We start from the raw sequence: 19,760 nt of genomic DNA on the forward strand, positions 1-19,760 counted from the left end.
CACACAGGTTACTGAGTGGAGTGGAAGTCAGAGCTGGGACAGACCTGCCGGTCCTACCCTGTGGAGCACAGCATTCATAGCTTCCAAGGTGTCAACAGGACCGGCCCCTTCCTCATTTACAGCACCAGGGATTAGATTAACCCTAGGCCACAGAGGGAGGTCTGTCTTGGAGCCAGGTAGCACAAGATGTGTGACTATGTATTGCTTGGGAAGACTCAGAAGTGGGACTCAGTGGCTGAAGGAGCTTGCTGCCAAGTCTGCTGACCAGAGTTTGATCCCTGGATCTCATACAGTAGATGGAAAGAACAGTCTCGAAAGTTGCCCTTCAATCACCTGTGCTGTGGCATGTGCCCCCCAAATATACAGATGAAAATTAACAAATAAATGTAATTTTTAAAAACTGAAAGAAAAAAGACAATAATTCCATTTTCTCGGCGAGGGCTGAGTATCCTCTCTGAGTCTCTACTCATGGAAACAAATGCCCACAGTTCTTTTTGAGGATGCTGCTTTCATCATTTCAGGGATGTTGCTATGATAAAAGCCATGACCAAAAGCAGTTTTGGGGGAAAGGGTTTATTTCGTCTTACAGTTTGTAGCCCATCACAAAGGGGAGTCAGGGTAGGAACTGGAGGTAGGAGCTGAAGTAGAGGCCCTGGGGGAGTGCTGCTCAATGACTGACCTGCTGTCCCGGGCTTGCGCAGCTACCTACCTACCTTCCTTCCTTCCTTCCTTCCTTCCTTCCTTCCTTCCTTCCTTCCTTCCTTCCTTCCTTCCTCTCTCTCTCCTTTTTTTCCTTCCTTTTTTTTAAGAAAAATTTCCACTCATTCTACATATCAACCACAGATCCCCCTCCCATCCCTCCTCCCACTGCCCCCAGTTTCTCCCCTCAAACCCACCCTCCATCCCCTCCTCCAAAAGGGTAAGGGCTCCCATGCTCCCAAGTCAGCAAAGCTTGGCATATCAGCTACCTTTCTTATTCATCCAGGCCCACATGCCAGTGATGGCGCCGTCCACAGTGGGCTGGGCCCTCCCACACTGATCAGAAATCAATGCCTTCAGACCATGCTGGTGGAGACAATTTCTCAATCGAGGTTCCTCCTTCCTGGGTGACTTTGGTTTGTATCGAGTTGACAAAGACTACCCAGTACACTTGAGGTCGGCGACAGTTCTAACAGCCATGGGAGAATCATTCTAGAAGTCTCTTCCCAAGACTGAAAAGGCCAGCATGCACATTCCTTACCCAGTGTTAAACAGAGTGAGTGTTGGCACTCACTGCAGGGTCACCATGATGGCCCTGGGACAAAGCCGTGCCCTTCACAAGGACAGACCCGTTCAGTTGGTGATGTTGTATGTCTGTGGCCCTCACTAGGTGAGGCTTCCGTTCAGCTTTACCTTCCCATTTTACAGACAGTACAAGCACAAGGGTTCGAGTCTCCCTGGATAGCATGGCCCACGGGGCAGAGCCACAGTTGGCATGGTACAGCCCCTCAGTCGATATCCCCATCACACAAGGCAAGGAAACCACCAAATCACCCCTCCCTCCTTGCTCAGCAAACTTGTCTTTTGTGACTGTCCCAAGGAGATCTGGGATAATACAAATGACAGCTGGCAAGCCTTGTGTTAGTGGTGCTCTCCACCAAGAACGCTTAATCCCCACATCCCCACAGAGGTAAGTGGGTGGGAATCAGCCTTCATGTTTCCTGGCCAGAAGTGAATTGGAGCAAAGCCAGGACTCCCCACTCTGGGGCAGCAGCTGTCCACCTCTCAAGAGGGACAGTGTGGCATGGCAAGACTTCTCACCCCTCCCCTGAGTAGCATCTGCCAGCCACACTGAGCCCACCAGCTGACCTGGAGAGCATGCCCAGGAGACCCCGAGGAGGAAGTATCCCAGCTGGGTACCCTGACCCTCAGAATTTCTCCCTTCATCTGTGAAAATGGTGGGGGATATCTTGCAGGCCACGTGGAGGGCTGGAGTGAGGGTTCACTGAGGTCGGTATAGGAGGGAGGCCACTTGCAACATTGTGGAGTGTGGGGGACCTGGGGTCCTCTGGGATCTCCATGAGGAGCTGGGGTGTAGCTCAGTTGGTGAGGAGCTTGCCTAGCACGTACAAAGCTCTGCTGGGATTCCATCTCCAGCGCTGCAAACATTTAAAGAGGCCCTGCTTATTTTAGCACAGCCCTCCACCTCCACCCTGCTGCCTCTCCCTCCCCCAGCGGCCTTGGTCCCATAGCAGACCATAGCTGCATCCTCTTAAGGGGCTCAATCTGCATGAGGAATCCAGGAAAAGGAAGAGGCAGGGCCTACCCATGATCTCAGGGCTCTCAGGGGTGAGGCAGGGGGATGGTGCCTGAGAGTGCACACAGCTTCCATGAGGGAGCTTTCTGGAATTTTCCATTCTTAACATACACATGGAAAAAGCCTGTTAATGAGGCCCACTGTGTGTCCTCATCAGGTGGGCAGCTCTGTGTAAGCACTACCCAGATCAAACTCGCCAACCCTGGGAAGCCCACCATACCCACTTCTAACAGCAGGTTGATTTACTTGCACAGAACTTTAAGTGGAAGCATACAGCTCATGCCCTGGCCCTACCTCTCCCCTGCTTTGAGACAAGGTTTCATGTAGCCAAGGCTGGCCTTGTAAGCCCCTTGAGCCACATCAGTGGTCAAGCCCTTCCCCAAGGGCCTCTAACTACCAGGTTCCACCCACAGAATACTCTAACTGCTGGACCCTTCCCCCACCCTACAGAGTAAAAAGTCCAATCTCTGGACATGAAACCCCACTAATCTCCACCCTGGAAAGCTCCACCCTGAGAAGTTTCACCCCCTTCCCAAGAAGTTCTATAAAGCCCTGTATCCTGTTCAGTGTGCTGCTGTTTCTCACCCTAGCAGAGGCGGCCACCCTCCTGGTTTTTTCCCTCCCAGTAAATCTCTTGTGTGAGGTTTGTTGTACGATGTGACTTTGTGGTACTCCGGGCTGCCGGGACACCTTTCCATCCCAGCTGTGATGCTGACATTTGGTGTCGTGACTCGGATAGGCTCTCCTGGTGCCTGCATTTCCCCTCATGGTCTAAGCTGCACCGGGACCCCATCCCTCATCTCCAGTCCACCTGAAACAGACTCACCTTCTGGCTCAGGGATCACTCAGCACCCCATCCAGCAGCAGCAGCAGCAATTAGTTAAACGTTTCCCTGAGTCTGAGGAAGTAACCACTGAGTGTCCGGCACCCCTCTGGTGCTCTTGGAGGCACAGGCATCCCCCAGGCACAGTCTTTAAGGCTGCAGCTGGCGCTCTTCACCTGACCCCATCTCACCGTCCCGGGAGCTGCAACCCTGCAGTTAACTGAGCCCAAACCAGGCTGCTGTGCCCTTCCTGCCTTCTCCCACCTTCCCTGGAGCTGCCTGTAAGGCCACAGCTCCTCTAGGCCCTCGTGGCTTTTGTGGCCCTTTCCCCCGACCCTTTCCTGTCAATGAGAGCTTCTAGAGCTTGGTTTTCATTCTCGCCTTCTCGCCTCTACAAAAGGTCTGGTGCCAGGCACCGACTCTCTCCACTGGCTTAGCCAGGCTAAGCCCCTGACTCCCGTTGAGTGTGGTGAGGACCCACTGAACGGCTTGGTCTTCCTTCAGTCCTCCCTGAGTCCTGGGGACACCCACAACTACAGGCTGTAGTGACATCTTCCTTCTCTCTCATCCATGGGAACGATGTATTCCATACCCTCTCATTCCCCCAACACCCAACTTGAAGGGCCCTAAATTTATTCACTTTTGCAATCAAATTTGGCTTCAATACCCCTTAGATAATCAATCCAGAAGGCTGCTCGATGGCACCTTAGATCCTAATATTTGGGACTTTTACAAATACTGTGAGTGATCGGGAAATGGAAAGAGATTCCCCATTCCCTATTTCTCAGCTTCAAGCCCTGTTTGCTTTTGTTTGGTCTTCCCCCAGCACACACCCACACACTGCGTAAATGTCCTGTCTTTTTTCTTTTTCTTTTCTTTTCTTTGTTTTGGTTTTTCAAGACAGGGTTTTTCTGTGTAGCTTTGGCTGTCCCAGAACTCACTCAGTAGACCAGGCTGGCCTCGAGCTCACAGAGATCCACCTGCCTCTGCCTCCCAAGTGCTGGGATAAAGGGGTGCATTACTACCACTGCCCGGCAGTGCCCTGACTTTTAGGTTACCATAGAAGGATCTGTAAGTTTGTCGCAGAGTGGGAGCCAGGAACCAGACCTAGCATGAGGGGGAGAAAGCAAAGGAGTAGGCCAGCTGCAATGTGCATACACGCTGCACACACCCGCACACACCCCGCACACACCCGCACACACCCCGCACACACTGCCTGGGGCTTCAGCTCCCTCCTGCAGCATCCTCTGTCTATAGCCAGAGCTCAGAAATCACCTATCTCCAAGCCTTCTTTGTTCTCAGTTTACTGGATTCTGTTTTACAGGGACTCAGGTGTCTTTTAGGGATGAGTGGCATTAGACTGCTGTTTTGTGCTGTTCCATTTGCACTAAAATCTGACTCTAGAGTTAGGGTGTGGCTCCCCCTCCTCTAGACCCAAGCATGCCTGTTAAAGGTTTCTTCCAAAACCTCTGTCCCACATCAGGAGAGCCACCTGCTGTGTGACAGAGAGGAGAGCAAAACAAAACAAAGGGACAGACCGGTCCCCCGGGGACCATTGCTCTCATCTCTTACACCTTTGGCTTTGCTTTAACTCTCTAAAACTTTTGCTAAGGTAGAAATCTTACCTCCAGATTTGTAAGCAGATTGGGTATGATTGAAAATCTGTAAAATCTGTAACAAAAGAGTTAAAGTTGTAACACCAGGGTTGATGGTTAAAAATCTCTACATCGGCAATCTTAAAGGAAACACGTGGCTCTCTGCCACCGTAGCTGCTGTCCCCACACTGGGATGGAGGCAGCCACGTGGCTGACTGCCATCTTTGCTGGGGTTGGAAAGGGTAGACTTTGCAGTGTGACCTCACTCCCATTTGATAAAAGTGACCATATGACATAAGCCATCCAAGGAAAAACAGCTCCTCCTAGCTGTGAGGCCCAAAGCAGATGAATCTTTTACTATTTTCAGCCACACTAACAAGCCTCAACCCACAGTCCCTTCTCTTCCTGTCCAGCCTCTCTGGTTTCCTTTCCTTCTCAGTGACAGGCTGCCCACCCAGTCAGGACGGAGGCAGTCCCTGACCAGGACCCTGAATAGAATTACAGTACCCCGGAGGGCATCCATGCTAGGTTTCAGTTTGCAAGTTGCCTCCTGCCTGGCCACCCTTACAGCAGTAAATTACGAAAAAATCCGAGGGATCGTCCAGGACAAGCATGAAAACCCATCTCAGTTCCTAGACTGTCTTACAAAGGCCCCCTTACAATATACCAATCCTGAGACCCCAGATGGAAAACAACTCCTTAGGACCTACTTCTCCCAGGGCCAAACTTAAATGTCTGGAGAAAGGAGCCCTGACTCCTCAGGCAGAGTTCTTAGCAATGGCTTTTAAGATGTACCATGGGAGAGATGAAAAAACCTGAAAACAAAAAATACCCGGGGCTAGCAAAGGCCTTTTGACGGCTATGGTAACTGCCCAGGCTCCCTGGCCTCCCAACACCCAAGAACCTCCAGGTCCCTGTTTCAAATGCAGTCAGGAGGGTCACTGGGCCCGGGCCTGTCTGATCCCTCATAAACTACCCAGACCACATACAAGGTGCCATCAGGAAGGGCTGGGGTGTTGATTGCCCAGGTGGCTCTTCAGCTGGCCATGGATGACTGAGGGGCCCGGGCTCCCTGGGCCTGACCATTGCCATCTCTCACTGGGAGCCTCGGATAGACATCACAGTATCAGGGAGATCCATCTCTCTCTTTCTGGACACTGGGCCCACCTATTTAGTCCTGACAGGGTTTTAGGGACCCATATCTTCTTGTTCCCCTATTGTCAGGGTAGGGTGACAGCTTTACCAGCCTCCTCAAATCCCACTAAACTTATCACCCAGGATCAATACCCACTCTCTCTCCATAGCCTCAGGGGACTTAAGCCTCTTATCTCCTAACTTTTGAGAAAGAGTCTTCTATGCCCTTTAGGCATGCTCCCCACAGCAACTTTCAGGGCCCGCCACGTGTCCGATTCTACTTACTAAAACACCTGCACTTCCGAAACTATTTTCTCCCCTACCTGCTCTGACCACTTGTCTCTCCCTTTCTACTGGTAAGTGTCACTACAGACCCCCCCCCCCCCTGCTTTTTTTACTTTTATTATGAAAGCCACACAGGGGTGACAAGATACCTTTCCCTCCAGAGCTCTAACACTTACCCTTAGGTGCCGATACTCAGGACTGACCCCTTCCCTGCTATTTACCGTCGGTTTCCTCTCAGTTCATCCAGCATCTCCAACGGGTGCATCAGGCCATTCTTACCCTCCAGGGCCACCATGCTCCTACAAAATTGGCGAGGATTAGATTCACTAACAGCAGAGAGAGGTAGTTTTGGTCTCCTCCGCAGGGAGGAATGTTGCTTCTATATCAACCAGTCAGGTGTAGTAAAAGGCAAGATCTGACAACTCCAGTTGGATCTCCAAAAATGTAAGAAACAGCTCTTTGCCTCATGGACAGTCCAGTATGGAATTGGATACTACCCTTCTTAACCCACTTTCTCCTGCTCTTCTTAATCCTACTAGTCACACCCTGCCTTATAATCTTCTTGTCTGGACTTCAGCAACAGACTCAAAAGATCTCTAACCAGACTTTTAATCAGTCTCTGTTACAGGATACCATCTCCTAGCTCCAGAACCAGAGGCCAGTGACTCCTGATTATACCAATGGTGAAGATCCAGTTCACTGATTAGGAAGTAGTCTAATGATAATATTGACCCCCTTTCCTGTGACCTAGTTGTTTATCAATAATAAACAAAAAAGGGGGGAGTGTAAGCCCCTGGAGCCACATGAGTGGCTAGGCCCCTCCCCAAGGACCTCTAACTGCCAAGTTCCACCCACAGAATACTCTAACTGCTGGACCCTTCCCCCCCCCCCCCTACAGAGTTAAAAAGCCCGATCTCTGAACATGAAATCCCACCAATCTCCACCCTAGAAAACTCCACCCTGAAAAGTGCCACCCCCTTCCCAAGAAACTCTATATAAGCTCTGTATCCTACTCAGTGTGCTGCTGTTTCTCGCCCGAACAGAGGCAGCCACCTTCCTGGTTTTATTCCCTCCCAATAATCTCTTGTGTGAGGTTTGTTGTGTGGTGTGATTGTAGTATTCCTTGGCTCCTGGCTGCCAGGACACCTTTCCACCTGAGCTGCGATGCTTACAGGCCTCAAACACACCATGTAGCCAAGATTGGTCTTGGAACCCTGCCCCTCCTGCCCTACCCTCCCAAGTGCTGGGATCACGGACATGCACCGCCCTGTCCGACCCTGGGTGCATCCTTATGGGTCAGTTCCTTTCACTGTGTACCGAGTGTTGAGGTCTTTCTGTTGGGGACGTGGCTGCAGCTTGCTGGTCCTCGTTGTTACAGATAGGATGCCGTTGTGGCACTTGGTGGCAACTTACCATTTCTGATGGGCCTCGGGTCCAGTGTGGGGTGCGTTATGTTCTGGTGCTCATCTCTTGGGAGTAGATTCGAGAGCAGAAAGACTGTCGCAGGCCTGTGTTCCCGTGGGTCTAATGGATGTCATCAGAAGGACTTAAGCCAGCTGTTAGGAAGAACTTCCAGTCCCTGAAGGCGGTGGTCAGCTGGCTCCTGCCCTCACAGGAGGAAGCCGGGACACTTCCTTTTGAGAACAGGAGGAGGGGGCTGAGTGACCTGGAGCCAGGCCTTGACTCCTTCCTGTCTGGCATTGGTCCCTTCCCATCGTCTGGGGTTCCCAGGCTTCCCGGCAGTGTCCCCGCCACTTGGGGAGGGCGTGAGGCGGGGGCCTTGAGTGCCACCTCTCTGCTTGAGCCAGTGTGTGCCATCTGCAGCTCAGCTGCTGAGGGCTTGCCCAGCATGCACACAGCCCTGCCGTCCGTCCCTCGAATCACAGACTGCATGTGGGGGTGCACCCCGATCGCCCTAGTGCTATTGACAGACAGGCAGGAAGGCCAGCAGGTCCCGTCCTTGGCTGCACAGTGGGTTCATGGGCTACTTGAGACCCTGTCTTGAAAAGAAGGGGAAAAGAAAGAAAGAAAAAAGCCCTAGCCAGAAATCCCCTCCTTAAATTGCCTCCAGTGGGGTGGAAAGGGACAAGCCTTGTCCCTTCAGGAGCAGGTGTGGCCTCTGTGGCCTTTCCAAGGTTATAAAGTAAGGGCTTCTATATGGAGATTCATATCATTTTCTTTTTCTTTTTTTTTTCTTTTTTCTTTTTGGTTTTTCGAGACAGGGTTTCTCTGCGTAGTTTTGTGCCTTTCCTGGAGCTCACTTGGTAGCCCAGCCTGGCCTCGAACTCACAGCGATCCGCCTGGCTCTGCCTCCCGAGTGCTGGGATTAAAGGCGTGCGCCACCACCGCCCGGCTTCATATCATTTTCTAAAGCATGCTTCCACAAAACAGTTCGGCTTCCAGAGTCAGGCTGTGGACGAAGAGCTTTCTCAGAATCACATTTAGACATCTCATCAAATGTCCGCTCACGGGCTTCTGCTCTGGGCTGTCTCATATCTCTCCTTGGCTGTCCCTGGGAGGTGGAACCTGAGGATGTTTGCACTCCACATGGCTCCCGGTTTTCCCCGGGAGTGGATGAGGTGGAGGGTGGTGACCTCCTCTCCTGTGACTCCTGGCCTGGTTTGGTCCCTGTAGTTTTTCTCTTGTTGAGGGAGTCAGGACGGCCCAGAGCACCAGCTCTGCCTTGGCATGCAGCTCTGAGTCAACAGCCCATTTCCTGGGGTTGAGGGAACAAAGCCAGCGGCTGCTCCTGCGGGATCTGTCGGCCCCCCCCTTCCTGAAACAGCTGTTTATTCTTTTGACAGGAGCTGGAACCCTGCACCTTCCCTTCCTCTGGGCCCTGCCTCCCACAGCCCGGAGCTCAATAGAACTTTGCCATTCGCTCCAGAGGGAACACAGTGGACGATGAGGTACGTGCTTTGTTGAAAGGATTTGTGTCTGCCAGCCTTGGGCTACCAGGAGCTACTGTCCGGCCACCAAAAGGTCCCTCCTACGGGGGGATCCTGGCCTCTCCCTGACCCTTCCCTGGTCACTCTGTAGCTTGGTTGTCATTGTGTCAGGGACTGGAAGCAGGGGCCGGTGGAACGGGGCTCGGGACTTGGCTGCCAGTTCCACTTCATCTGCTCCTCTTGGCAGGGTGCAGTGCTGTGCCAGTCAAGGCTGAAGCCCGGAGTTCCCTGGGTGGGGTTGACAGTGTGGGGGCAGGGCACCGTGGGACAGTGCTGAGCCTTCTGGGACAGCACAGCACTGTCCTAGCATGCCTCCTGCTGTAGACAAGCTGCAGACCTGGCTCTCATTTTCTTGAATCTGTGTTCATTCTGCCCCTGTTGTTATTAATATTCTCTGTGTGTGTATGTGTGTGTGTGTGTGTGTGTGCACATGCGCGTGCGCGTGCTTGTGTGTTCCTGTGAGGGTACAGAGGCCAGAAGAGGGAATTGGATGCCCTGGAGCCGGAGTTATAGGTAGTTGTGATGTGGGTGCTGGGAACCAAGCTGAAGACCCTCTCTCTGTAAGAGCAGAAAGCCTCCCACCCACTGAACTGTCTCTCCTGCCCCAGCCCTGATTCCAGCCTTCTTCATGAAAAGTGTAACTGGAAACTGGCTTCTGGTCTCTTTCCCCATCAATTGTATCGTGTTTCTCCCCATGGGGAATTTTATAATAAAATGCCCCCCCAACCCTGACTCTTCCCCACAGCCGAGAACAAGGCCTAGGGGCAGACACTCTGACCTTAAGATCCATTGCGTCTGAGCATGTCCAGCGACCTTGTGCCAGCTACCCCTTCACTCCGGCTTGGTCTCAGCCAGAGGGCAGGGCCACTGTCAACACAGTGACCACTGGCCACTGTGAAGTGGAGAGGTGGGACGAGTGAGGATGCCGCACACCAGGAGCACACAGGAGATCCCTGGCAGTGGCAGAAGAGGGGTCCAGTCAGGCTCCCCAACTGATCTGAGGAGAAACTGACCCTAGTTGGTGTTTGGCCAGTTTGGGGTCAGTCACAACGTGGTAATCCTGAATGGCATAAAGAGACTCGAGTCTTTCCGTGATGATGGACAGGGCTTTGGAGGTAGGTTCCCAGCTAGAGCTGTGTGTTTAGCACAGGAGCAAGTTACTCAACTTTCCAGAGCCTGGTTTCTTTCTGCAAAATGGGATTAATAATAGAGTTACACGACAGGATTGTTGAGGCGGAATCGAAAGACAGCTGGAGAATGGTTTAGCCCAGCTCGGCCTGGCCTGGCTCAGGAAGGATGCAGGTTTCTGTAGTTAGAAGCTGACTCGATGGGGGGCAGGGCGCTTTAAGAAAAAGGATTTAAAGTTGTAGATACAATATTAGGTAGGAAGCGAATGTGTAGACTTTGAGAAAGGATATCATGGTAGGTAAAAAAGGCCAATCCTTCAAACACAACATTTAGAAAACCATAATAAAATGATAGAAGAACTGGAAACTGGATGAGATGTGTGGAGCGGCATGACACACTTGCTGTATTTGGCTGCAAATTTAAAGATATTTTTATTACTTTTAATAATGCCCATGCATGTGTGTCTGTGTGAGTTTCGTGTACATGAGTCCAGGTGCCCTCTGCAGCCAGAGGTGTTAGATCCCTGGAGTCACAGTGATTGTGAATGGCCCAATGTGGGTTCTGGGAACCAAACTCTGTCCTCTGAAAAAGCAGTGTGCACTCTTTACTGCCCCGGGGATGGAACTCAGTAGAGGCCAAAGAGAGAAAGAGAAAGAAAACTAGAAGACAGATCAGTTCATTTGGTTTCCACCATAGTTCACGAGCGATCATTGCTCACTACTAAGCACTTCTCCTGCCTGATCTTGGCAAATGCTTTATGTGGGAACCCACGAGAATCAGCAGGGATGTTTGGCTGCAACATTGCCCCAGACTGGGCCTAGCAAGGTTTCCCTTAGCTTGCACTGAGGTCTTGGGTCCATCCCAACTGCTCTGTGAGGGGTTGTTATATGGGCCTAAGATTCTTGTCTCTGGTGAAAACACAGCTCTGCACTCATGGCTGGAACCTCTCCCTAAAGAACATTGTCATGGTTATGACTGCTGTTTGTGGGGTATGTGCTGATTGCCTGGCCCAGGGAGCTTTGTAGGCATGGTCTACTTCTGGCCTTTGCAAAGCCTCAAGGAAGATGTTGTATCTCCATATTATACATGAGATAGAACCTCTGGTTAAAGCAACTCCCCAGGGGATATATGTCTGGGACCTTGCCAGGATCAGTCTTCACCTCATCTAATTTTTTTTTTACCTGTAGAGCTGAATTAATACTTTTGGTTATAACTGAGGGCTTGGGGGAACCAGAGGATGGTGTCTTAAGCAGAGGATTATACAGTGGTGAAGTGTGGAGTTCCGTCACCAGCAACGTGTGTGTGTGTGTGTGTGTGTGTGTGTGTGTGTGTGTGTATGGCGCTTATACAGTCAATAGGCAATATCCAGTTTGTTACTTTATTACTTTGTTTGCCTTTGTAGCATTGGTTACTACTAGACACTCTATAGCCTCCGCCTCTGGAATGGAAGCTCCATGGTGGCCTTGTTTATTGATGTGTCTCCGTTTTCAAGAACCCACTAGTCCCCAATAGCCTGGTCCATGGTGGTTAGCGGGTCTGGGTGGCTCTCATTGGTTTATTCACTTCACAAACACATGGGTGCATCTACCAAGTACCCTGCCGGGCCTGTGCTAGCCTGGACTCATCACGCCTGGCTGTTCTTTGGGGAAGAAGAGCAGGTTCCAGGCCGTGGTGGCAGGGTTGCAGGCAGGGCGGGGAGTGCTTCCTAGGAGGTTTGGTTTCTTTGGCAAGTGCTTTCTCTCTGCCGGTCCCCTGCTCTCCACAATAGTGATGATGGCTTTTCCAGGGCTCTCCTGCATCCAGCTTCCAGCTGAGGGTCACCTTTCACCCTGATATGAGATGGAGAAAACAGAATTGCCCAGTGTCCCCTCCAGAGAGGAATTATTTGGAAGGAATGTTTTTATTTGGTTGGTGTGGCTCTGTGAGGTTCTCTGAGGGGTGTTCACTGAACCGTGAGGGGGAGCCAGGAAGGTGGAGGCTTCACAGCATGGCTCTGCCTTGTGAAATGCCACCGGCACCCACATATGTCCCGGGAGTTGGGGTGCAGGTGCTCATCTGAGAACCATGTGGGAGCAGTGCTCTGCAGAGTTGAGTCTGGGAGTGGCCAGAGGATGGAGTAGCGACAGATGACAAGAGCATTGAGTCAGAGGGTCTCAGAGGTGGCAGGAGGGACCCACGACGTCACAGACTGGAGCACTGGGCCAGTTAAGATCACCCAGGGGTCTCCTACATGATTCAAACTCATTTATTTTCTTTCCTTTTTTAAGTATAACTTCCGTATAACTTCGATTTTTATTCTTCTCAGATGCTTTTTCTTCTGCCTATCTGAAGCCACCACATAGGCTTTGGTGGAGGTTGACAGCGCCAGCAGGTCTGAACATGCTGGCGGTGTTTGGTTCTCCAGGCTGGCTTCACGAGGTCAGTTCCTGACCACCTTGCTGTGGCTGGCACAGCTCACACAGTAATACAGCATGACATGGAGTTTGGGAAGCACATACACATTGAAGACTCTTGCTTAGGAAATGTCCCTGACGGCAGCGGCCTCTACAGTGTTCCGAGTGACACACTTCACATGGCCTGTCCTTGGGCACACACCGGGTACAGTTGTGTGGTAGCTTGGCTGCACACGCCTGAGACCCTTTTTGATTGGATCCTTCCTTCCTTCTCTCTCCCTCCCTCCCTCCACCCCTCCCTCCCTCCCTCCCTCCCTCCCTCCCTCCCTCCACCCCTCCCTCCCTCCACCCCTCCCTCCACCCCTCCCTCCATCCCTCCACCCCTCCTTTCCTCTCTTTCCTCTCTCCCTCCTCCTCCTCTTCCTTCATTTTGGTCATCTTGGAGGCAAGGCCTGAAAGAAGTCAAACTCATTTCTTACCTGGCAGGGGACACTGCCACCCACCACTCTTCAGAAGTGTAGTTTTGAAAGTTCTGAGGGACAGAGAAGGATTTGTAGGCCACATTGTCTGCCAAATGTCTCATTTTGGTCCAGAGAGAAATACAGAATGGTTTTAGAAGACTAATTGGCCATCCAGCCAGCCCTCCCCTCCCTGGGGACTTGGGTTTCTAGGAAGATTCTAGGAAGCATGTTGTGCCCATTTCTAGCACTGCACAGCTTTTCAGTTTGCAAGGCTCTCGCCCGCGGGGGGATTAGCCACAGCCAATAGGCAGGTGGCTTCAAGCCTTTGGTGACGCCCACGAAGAAGTGTGCTTCCAGAGTCACTTTTGATGTGAATTCCTGGAGTCTAAAAAGCTACCCACACCCACCAGGATGTTGGTGGTGGGCACTGGGCGGTGTGCCGGTCTGGACCGCCTCTGGTGGCACAGGCGACCCTGTGAAGGCCAGTCTGGGAGAGGCTTCGCATTTGACCCTTAGTAAGTGGGGTTGGCGCAGCTGAGCCTCGAAGCCAACACTCGCCTTCCTCTCAGCAAGCACAGGTGTCCCAGGACTTGACGAGAGAAAACTGAAGTTGGTCTCCCTTTGCAGCAGCGCTCACCAGGCTGAGCTGGGACAGGTGGTGAAGTCTTGAGTTGCATTCGTATAAATCGTTCTTATCCAGAGCTCTCCCTCCTCCAAACGTCTGAGGACTTTCTCAGTCTCACTGCCGTTTCCAGCAGAGCCTCCCTGCCGCCTCCTTTATGAACGTCAGTGATGAAGAAGACTGACATTTGGAAAAAGCATTTGTCCTATGTTATGGCACTGCTCTGAAGTCATTACTGGGTTTTTCTCTCTCTCCTGAGGGAGGGTCCTGAGTTCCGGGTCACTATGTGTCCCGGGAACTCACAGTGATCTGCCTGCTTCTGCCTCCTGAGTTCTGGGATTAAAGATGTATGTGAGTGTGTGTGTGTGTGTGTGTGTGTGTTGACTCGTATGCCAGAATGCACATGTAGTGGTCAGAGGAAAACACTTAGCCAGTTCTCTCCTTCCAAGGTACATTTTGGGTATCAGGCTGAGGTCACAGGCTTTCTCAGTTGGTGTGCACATAGAGCCATCTCACTGGCCTTTATTTGTGATTTGAGGTAGTCTTGCTGTGTGTAGCCCAGGCTGGCCTTAAATTTGCATCCTCCCTATCACTGTGATCCCCATTGTCAAACCAAGGAAACCAACTCTCAGGTCACACTCCATCACTGAGGGAAGTCAGGGAAGGAACTCAAGGCAGGAACCTGGAGGCAGGAACTGATGCAGAGGCCGTGGAAGGTGCTGCTCTGGCATGGTCTCCATGGCTTGCTCAGCCTACCTTCTTACAGGTTTCCTACCTAGCCTTTCTTCCTGGGGTCTCTGGAGCACCACCCACCACAGTGATACTGGGAGTTGGAAATTGGGGTTTACAGGAACAGCCAGGAGGGCAGAGCAAGCAGCTAATATCTACTCAGAGTGCTTTTGGCAGGCCTGGTTAGGTGTCTGATACGCTGGGTGATAAGGCCAGGTCCTGTTGCCTTGTGAGGTGCGTGGGCCAGATAAAGGAGGCCTGGCTCCCGAGTGGCTGCCTCATGTGTGGGTCAAAGGCACATCCTGTCTGAGCTCTTGGAGTTTCGGATAGCTGGCAAGTCTCCAGGAACGATTTCTCCCGACACAGGCAAGTGTTGTAAGGTATTAAAAGTGTTATGTCAGAACATCCTGATATAGGGACAGCAACATGCAGGTGTACAATACAATTGCTCCCTCTGTTTGGCCATTAGAATAGTCTGTGACTTTCCCCACTAATGCCGAGGTTCTGGTACCCTCCCCCAACCCCTCAGCAGGTGAACAGGTCCTCTGGGCATAGATCCAATTCTTCTTCGCCACACCAAAGGCTGGTACCTCCCAAACTCCTGGTGGACATTTGAGAGCCCTGTCCACCCCTGCTCACCCTCTTCTTTCTCGTGCAGCATTTTGGAGGTGCAGTTTTATGTTCTAAAGCTTCCTCTCTGGCTAGCCCGTTATGGATGTTCCTCAGAGGCCCTCACCTCTTTCGTGGCACCCCTTGTCTTCATCTCCAGCACTCACTTTCACGCCCCGGCCCCTCGCCCCCTTTCCTGACCACCACATTGAAGTGCTTCCCAGCCTGTTGTTTTCTGGCCACCAGCCGCTTCCCTTTCTTTCACAGTTTTCCTCCGGTTGTTCCAGTTGTTTGCTTGCTCGTGGGTGTGTGGCGGAGTGAACTGGGTGGGGCTGGAAAGTGGGCAAGGCCCGGGTTATAACGAGGCACCAGAGTGTGCAGTCAGTACTCCAGGGACAGCAGCAGAGCTGGGGGATGGGAACGCATCCCCCAGAGTCGGAGGTGCTCTGAATCTGCGGTAACTGGAGTTCTGTGGAGCTAACAGTTAACAGCTCTAACACCTGCCTCCTCACTTGCAGACGCCCATATGGCGGGGGCAGGGGCGGGGGCGGGGGTGGGCTGGGACTGCAGCTCCAGCATTCTTCCCAGAGCATGCAGTCTCATTAACTACGTTGGCCTAATTTGCTGTGACTAGTTTGTGCCCTTGAGCAGGAACACACGTCTCAGCTCTAGTGAATTACACATAAATGTATCTTGTTAGAAACGATGTGGGCAGAGGCTTTGGGTTACTTTTATTATTTAAAATATTTTATGTGTACGAGTGTTTTACCTTTGTGTATGTATGGGCACCACCCATACATGTATGTCTGGTGCTCATGGAGGCCAGAAGAGGAAGGGCATCAGATCCTCTGGAACCAGAGTTACTGACGCCTGTGAGCAGCATGTGCATGCTGGGAACTGAACCCAGCAAGTGTACTTAACCACTAACCACTGAGCTGCTTCTCCAGCCCCAGGAGCCATCTCTCACTCCAAATTTAATTTATTCCATCTATTCCCCCTTTTTCTCCCCACTCCCCAGGAGGAAAGAATGAATGTCAAGGGAAAAGTAGTCCTGACGATGCTGGTGGTCTCAACTGTGGTTGTCGTGTTTTGGGAATATGTCAACAGGTAATTATGAAACCAGCTAGTCTTGTGACGATGGAAAGGCTGTTTTCACTCTGAGTGACTGGTGCCAGCTGAGTGACCGAGCAGGGTGAAGATGAAGAACTGAGCTGTAAACAAGATTCCACCCTTCCTGTACTCCCCAGCCCTGGATGGTTGTTAAAACCACAGACCATCCAGGTAACTTCTGCCTAAGTAATTCTCTTCCTTCTTGCCATGCTCCTAGTACCTTGCATTTCTGTAGGCTAAACCCAGAGAGAGGCACATTAAGCCAAAAACAGATACAAGAAATTTCAAGCCAGGCAGGGCTGCATGCATGGAATTTTTGTACTTGAAGGCAGAGACAAGAGGATCCTCCAAGTTTGAGGCCAAGATTGTCTACATAGTGACTTCCAGACCAGCCACAGCTTTATAGGGAGACCCTGATTCAAAAAAATAAAGGGCAGGAGAGGTGGCTCAGCAGTTAAGAGCACTGGCTGCTCTTTCAGAGGACCCGGGTTTGATTCCCAGCACCCACATGGTGGCTTACAACACCTGTAATCCAGTTCCAGAAGATCCTACATTTTCTGGCCTCCATGGGCACCAGACACACAAATGGTGCACATCAGTACACACAGGCAAAACACTCATACACGTAAAATTTAAAAGTAACAAAAATAAAGGACAAAAGAGAAATAAATAAAATTCAAATAGGAATTCCACAAGAAACCAGCCCTAAGTCCTGCAATCCTAAAATATTTGTAGGGTTTAAAGGAGCCATCCAAGTGGTTGGCTTTGATGCAAAAATACTAAGTTTTACTAGTGATTCATTTGTGCCTGGATGAAACACCCTCTCCCTCCCTTGCTCCCCTTGGCTTTGGAGAGCAGGATGAACTAAATGTTTCTCAGTCATCAGACTCATCTGTGAATTAAAATCTATTGTGCCGCCTCTGCTTCTGGAAGCTCCAGTGTCAGTGGCCTCAGGGGGAGATACAGCTCCGTAGCACAGCCCCAGCAGGTCCCTAAGAAGGGACACTGGCTGAACTCTGTTCAGCTTCAACAAGGGCATTGTGTACAGCTGACTGTAGGAGTGGTCTCGAAGATGACTGTTTTCACAGTGGGAATGTTTTAGTGGCCAGAGAGTTCTGGTGGTTTGGGTTAACATCAGATTTCTCTCTCTCTCTCTCTCTCTCTCTCTCTCTCTCTCTCTCTCTCTCTCTCTCTCTCTCTCTCTCTTAAGATTTATTTATTTATTTATTGTGTACACAGAAGAGGGCACCAGATCTCATTACAGATGGTTGTGAGCCACCATGTGGGTGCTGGGACTTGAACTCGGGACCTCTGAAAGAGCAGTCAGTGCTCTTAGCCTCTGAGCTATCTCTCCAGCCCCCAGATTTATCTCTGAATTTTGAATTTTAAAGTTGGATGAGCCAGCAAACCTGTCTTGGCTACAAAAAGAAAAAACAAAACTGTCTCCTTGGGTACAGGCATGGGAGGGGGGCAACCTCCAGTCAGAATGCAAAGATAATGAGTTTCAAGGTGTGACAGACATGTAACCACTTCTAGGATGGTCTGCTATTTCATTCTGAAACACTCTTCTCACACTCTTCTCTCATGTCTTTTCACCTTGGTGAACTTCTCTTCATCCTTCAGAATACATTGCCTTCTCCAGGAAGCTTGCCAGGTCCTCCTGAGAAGGACCCATGCTTCTTACGCTCTCTCTTGCACACCTTGGTTAGGGACTTAAGTAGCTGTGTGATTGGCCTGCCTTCTCTGTTACATTGTATAGTCCTCATGGGTAAGGACGGCATCTGCCCTGGCCTGCAGAGAGTCCCTTCACTCGGTGTGGAGGACATGCCCAGCAAGTACTTAGAGAATTGACCAAATAGAGGTCACTCTCTACAGTCCCGGTCTAGCCTTCGGGGTGTCAAGTTAGCCTCACTGCCTTGGCTGGTTAAAGCAGCGCCCTTGGGGTCTGCTCTGCAGAAGGGATCTGGGGTGAATGTCCCAGGCTCTGTTTCCTGGGGGAAGATAAATCCTCAGTGTGGGATGGCTAGCCTGGATGCGCCCACCTTCCTCATTGCCCAGCATCTGAGAACGTGGTAGAAGAGGACCTTCCTGTCCATTACAGCTGACCAACCTTAAAAGAGAGAAAGAGAGGGGAAAATCCCCAAAACAAAAGACAGAAATTGAGATTGTCAGATGTCCCTTTCCTTCCTTGGCGTTGCTTGTGGGAACCCCAGGGCTTTGTCGCTGGTCTCAGGGGAAGGTGGAGCCTGGGGAGAGTTAGAACAGACAGTCTCTCTGAGAATTAAACACAAAGTGACATGTTTTTGTTTCTTGTTTGCTCCTAGCCCTGAAGGCTCCTTCTTGTGGATATGTCACACAAAGTAAGTGGTCTGAACTCCTCATCCCTACCGGTGTCTCCCACCTGCAGTTGAGTCTCTACGTGCCAGCCACTGGGGTGCTCAGGCCACAGTGTGGGGGCGGGGAGGAGAGAGGCACGGAGAGGGAGGCAGATGCCTAGGGTCCTGGGGTCAGGGCCGTACTCTGCCAGTCCCCAGACTGGTCTTTATAGAATAGTAACATGCTCTGCCCTCATTTCTGATCTGGGGACTCTTCAAATAGTGTCATCTGAGAATCATTCTTGCCTGACTGATGGGGCAGCTGGGTGTTATAGCACACACCTATGATCCAGGTGGAGGGGCTGGGGGAGGACCACACACCTGTGATCCAGGTGGAGGGGCTGAGGGAGGACCACACACCTGTGATCCAGGTGGAGGGGCTGAGGGAGGACCACACACCTGTGATCCAGGTGGAGGGGCTGAGGGAGGAGCACACACCTGTGATCCAGGTGGAGGGGCTGAGGGAGGAGCACACACCTGTGACCCAGGTGGAGGGGCTGAGGGAGGACCACACACCTGTGATCACCTGTGATCCAGGTGGAGGGGCTGAGGGAGGACCACACACCTGTGATCCAGGGGGAGGGGCTGAAGGCTGTGTGTGTGTGTGTGTGTGTGTGTGTGTGTGTGTGTGTGTGTGTGTGTATACATGTGGTGATCCAAGAATAATTTGGTTCTTTCCTTCTACCATATGGGTTCCAGGAATTGAACTCAGGTCATCAGAGTGTGGCAAGCCCCTCTTTACCACTGAGACATCTTGCTGGCCTTTCTTTTTATTTCCTGTGATTTTTATTCTTAAGTTGTTTCCCACTTGTTATATCCAAGCCTTTGGTTCATGAATCATCTCAGACACTTCCAGATGAATTCTGTCGTGGGTTTCTTAGCCAGGAGTGGTGGAGTGCGCCTCTCATCTCAGCCAAAGGCCAAGAGGGAGGGTTAGCCTGAACTACACAGTAGGACCCTCTCCCCCCAGCACTGTACCCCTGTTCAGGGTAACCTTGCCACCTTATCCAACTTCCCCTTTTCTCATCCTAGAGACTTTCACAATGACAGAGACTGCAGACTTTCTCAAATCAGGGCTAAGATGGCCTCTAACTAGTTTTCTAACTTCTCCTTTGGCAGTCCTCAGACTTCCCAAAGCTGTCAATGATTGGGCAATCAAATTTTTTCTCAGACTGGCCTTTGTAACATGCACACGCACACACGCTTGCACTATCATTCTCAGGAAGGCGAACGGTTTGGTTTTGGTTTTGCC

At 51.3% G+C, this 19,760-nt stretch overlaps 1 protein-coding gene and 1 long non-coding RNA gene across 4 annotated transcripts in view; one reads left to right on the forward strand and one right to left on the reverse strand.

Moving 5' to 3' along the window:
• Ggta1 (glycoprotein alpha-galactosyltransferase 1 (inactive)) overlaps positions 1-19,760 on the forward strand; it is a 74,574-nt gene that overhangs the window by 39,099 nt on the left and 15,715 nt on the right. For all 3 annotated transcript variants that reach the window (XM_037204483.1, XM_028886098.2, XM_037204484.1), the window contains exons 2-4: positions 8,938-9,042; positions 16,042-16,130; positions 18,458-18,493. In XM_037204483.1, coding sequence (XP_037060378.1) covers positions 16,051-16,130; positions 18,458-18,493 — 116 coding nt within the window. In that variant the 5' untranslated portion in view covers positions 8,938-9,042; positions 16,042-16,050. The remainder of the gene's footprint in view (positions 1-8,937; positions 9,043-16,041; positions 16,131-18,457; positions 18,494-19,760) is intronic.
• LOC119087826 lies at positions 4,104-7,780 on the reverse strand. The gene is made up of 3 exons (XR_005091295.1): positions 7,547-7,780; positions 6,310-6,432; positions 4,104-4,790 (listed from the first exon to the last, which is right to left on the reverse strand). It is a non-coding gene; the product is annotated as an uncharacterized LOC119087826 (long non-coding RNA).

The sequence above is a fragment of the Peromyscus leucopus genome, chromosome 4, assembly GCF_004664715.2.
Source record: "Peromyscus leucopus breed LL Stock chromosome 4, UCI_PerLeu_2.1, whole genome shotgun sequence".
Lineage (NCBI taxonomy): Eukaryota > Metazoa > Chordata > Mammalia > Rodentia > Cricetidae > Peromyscus > Peromyscus leucopus.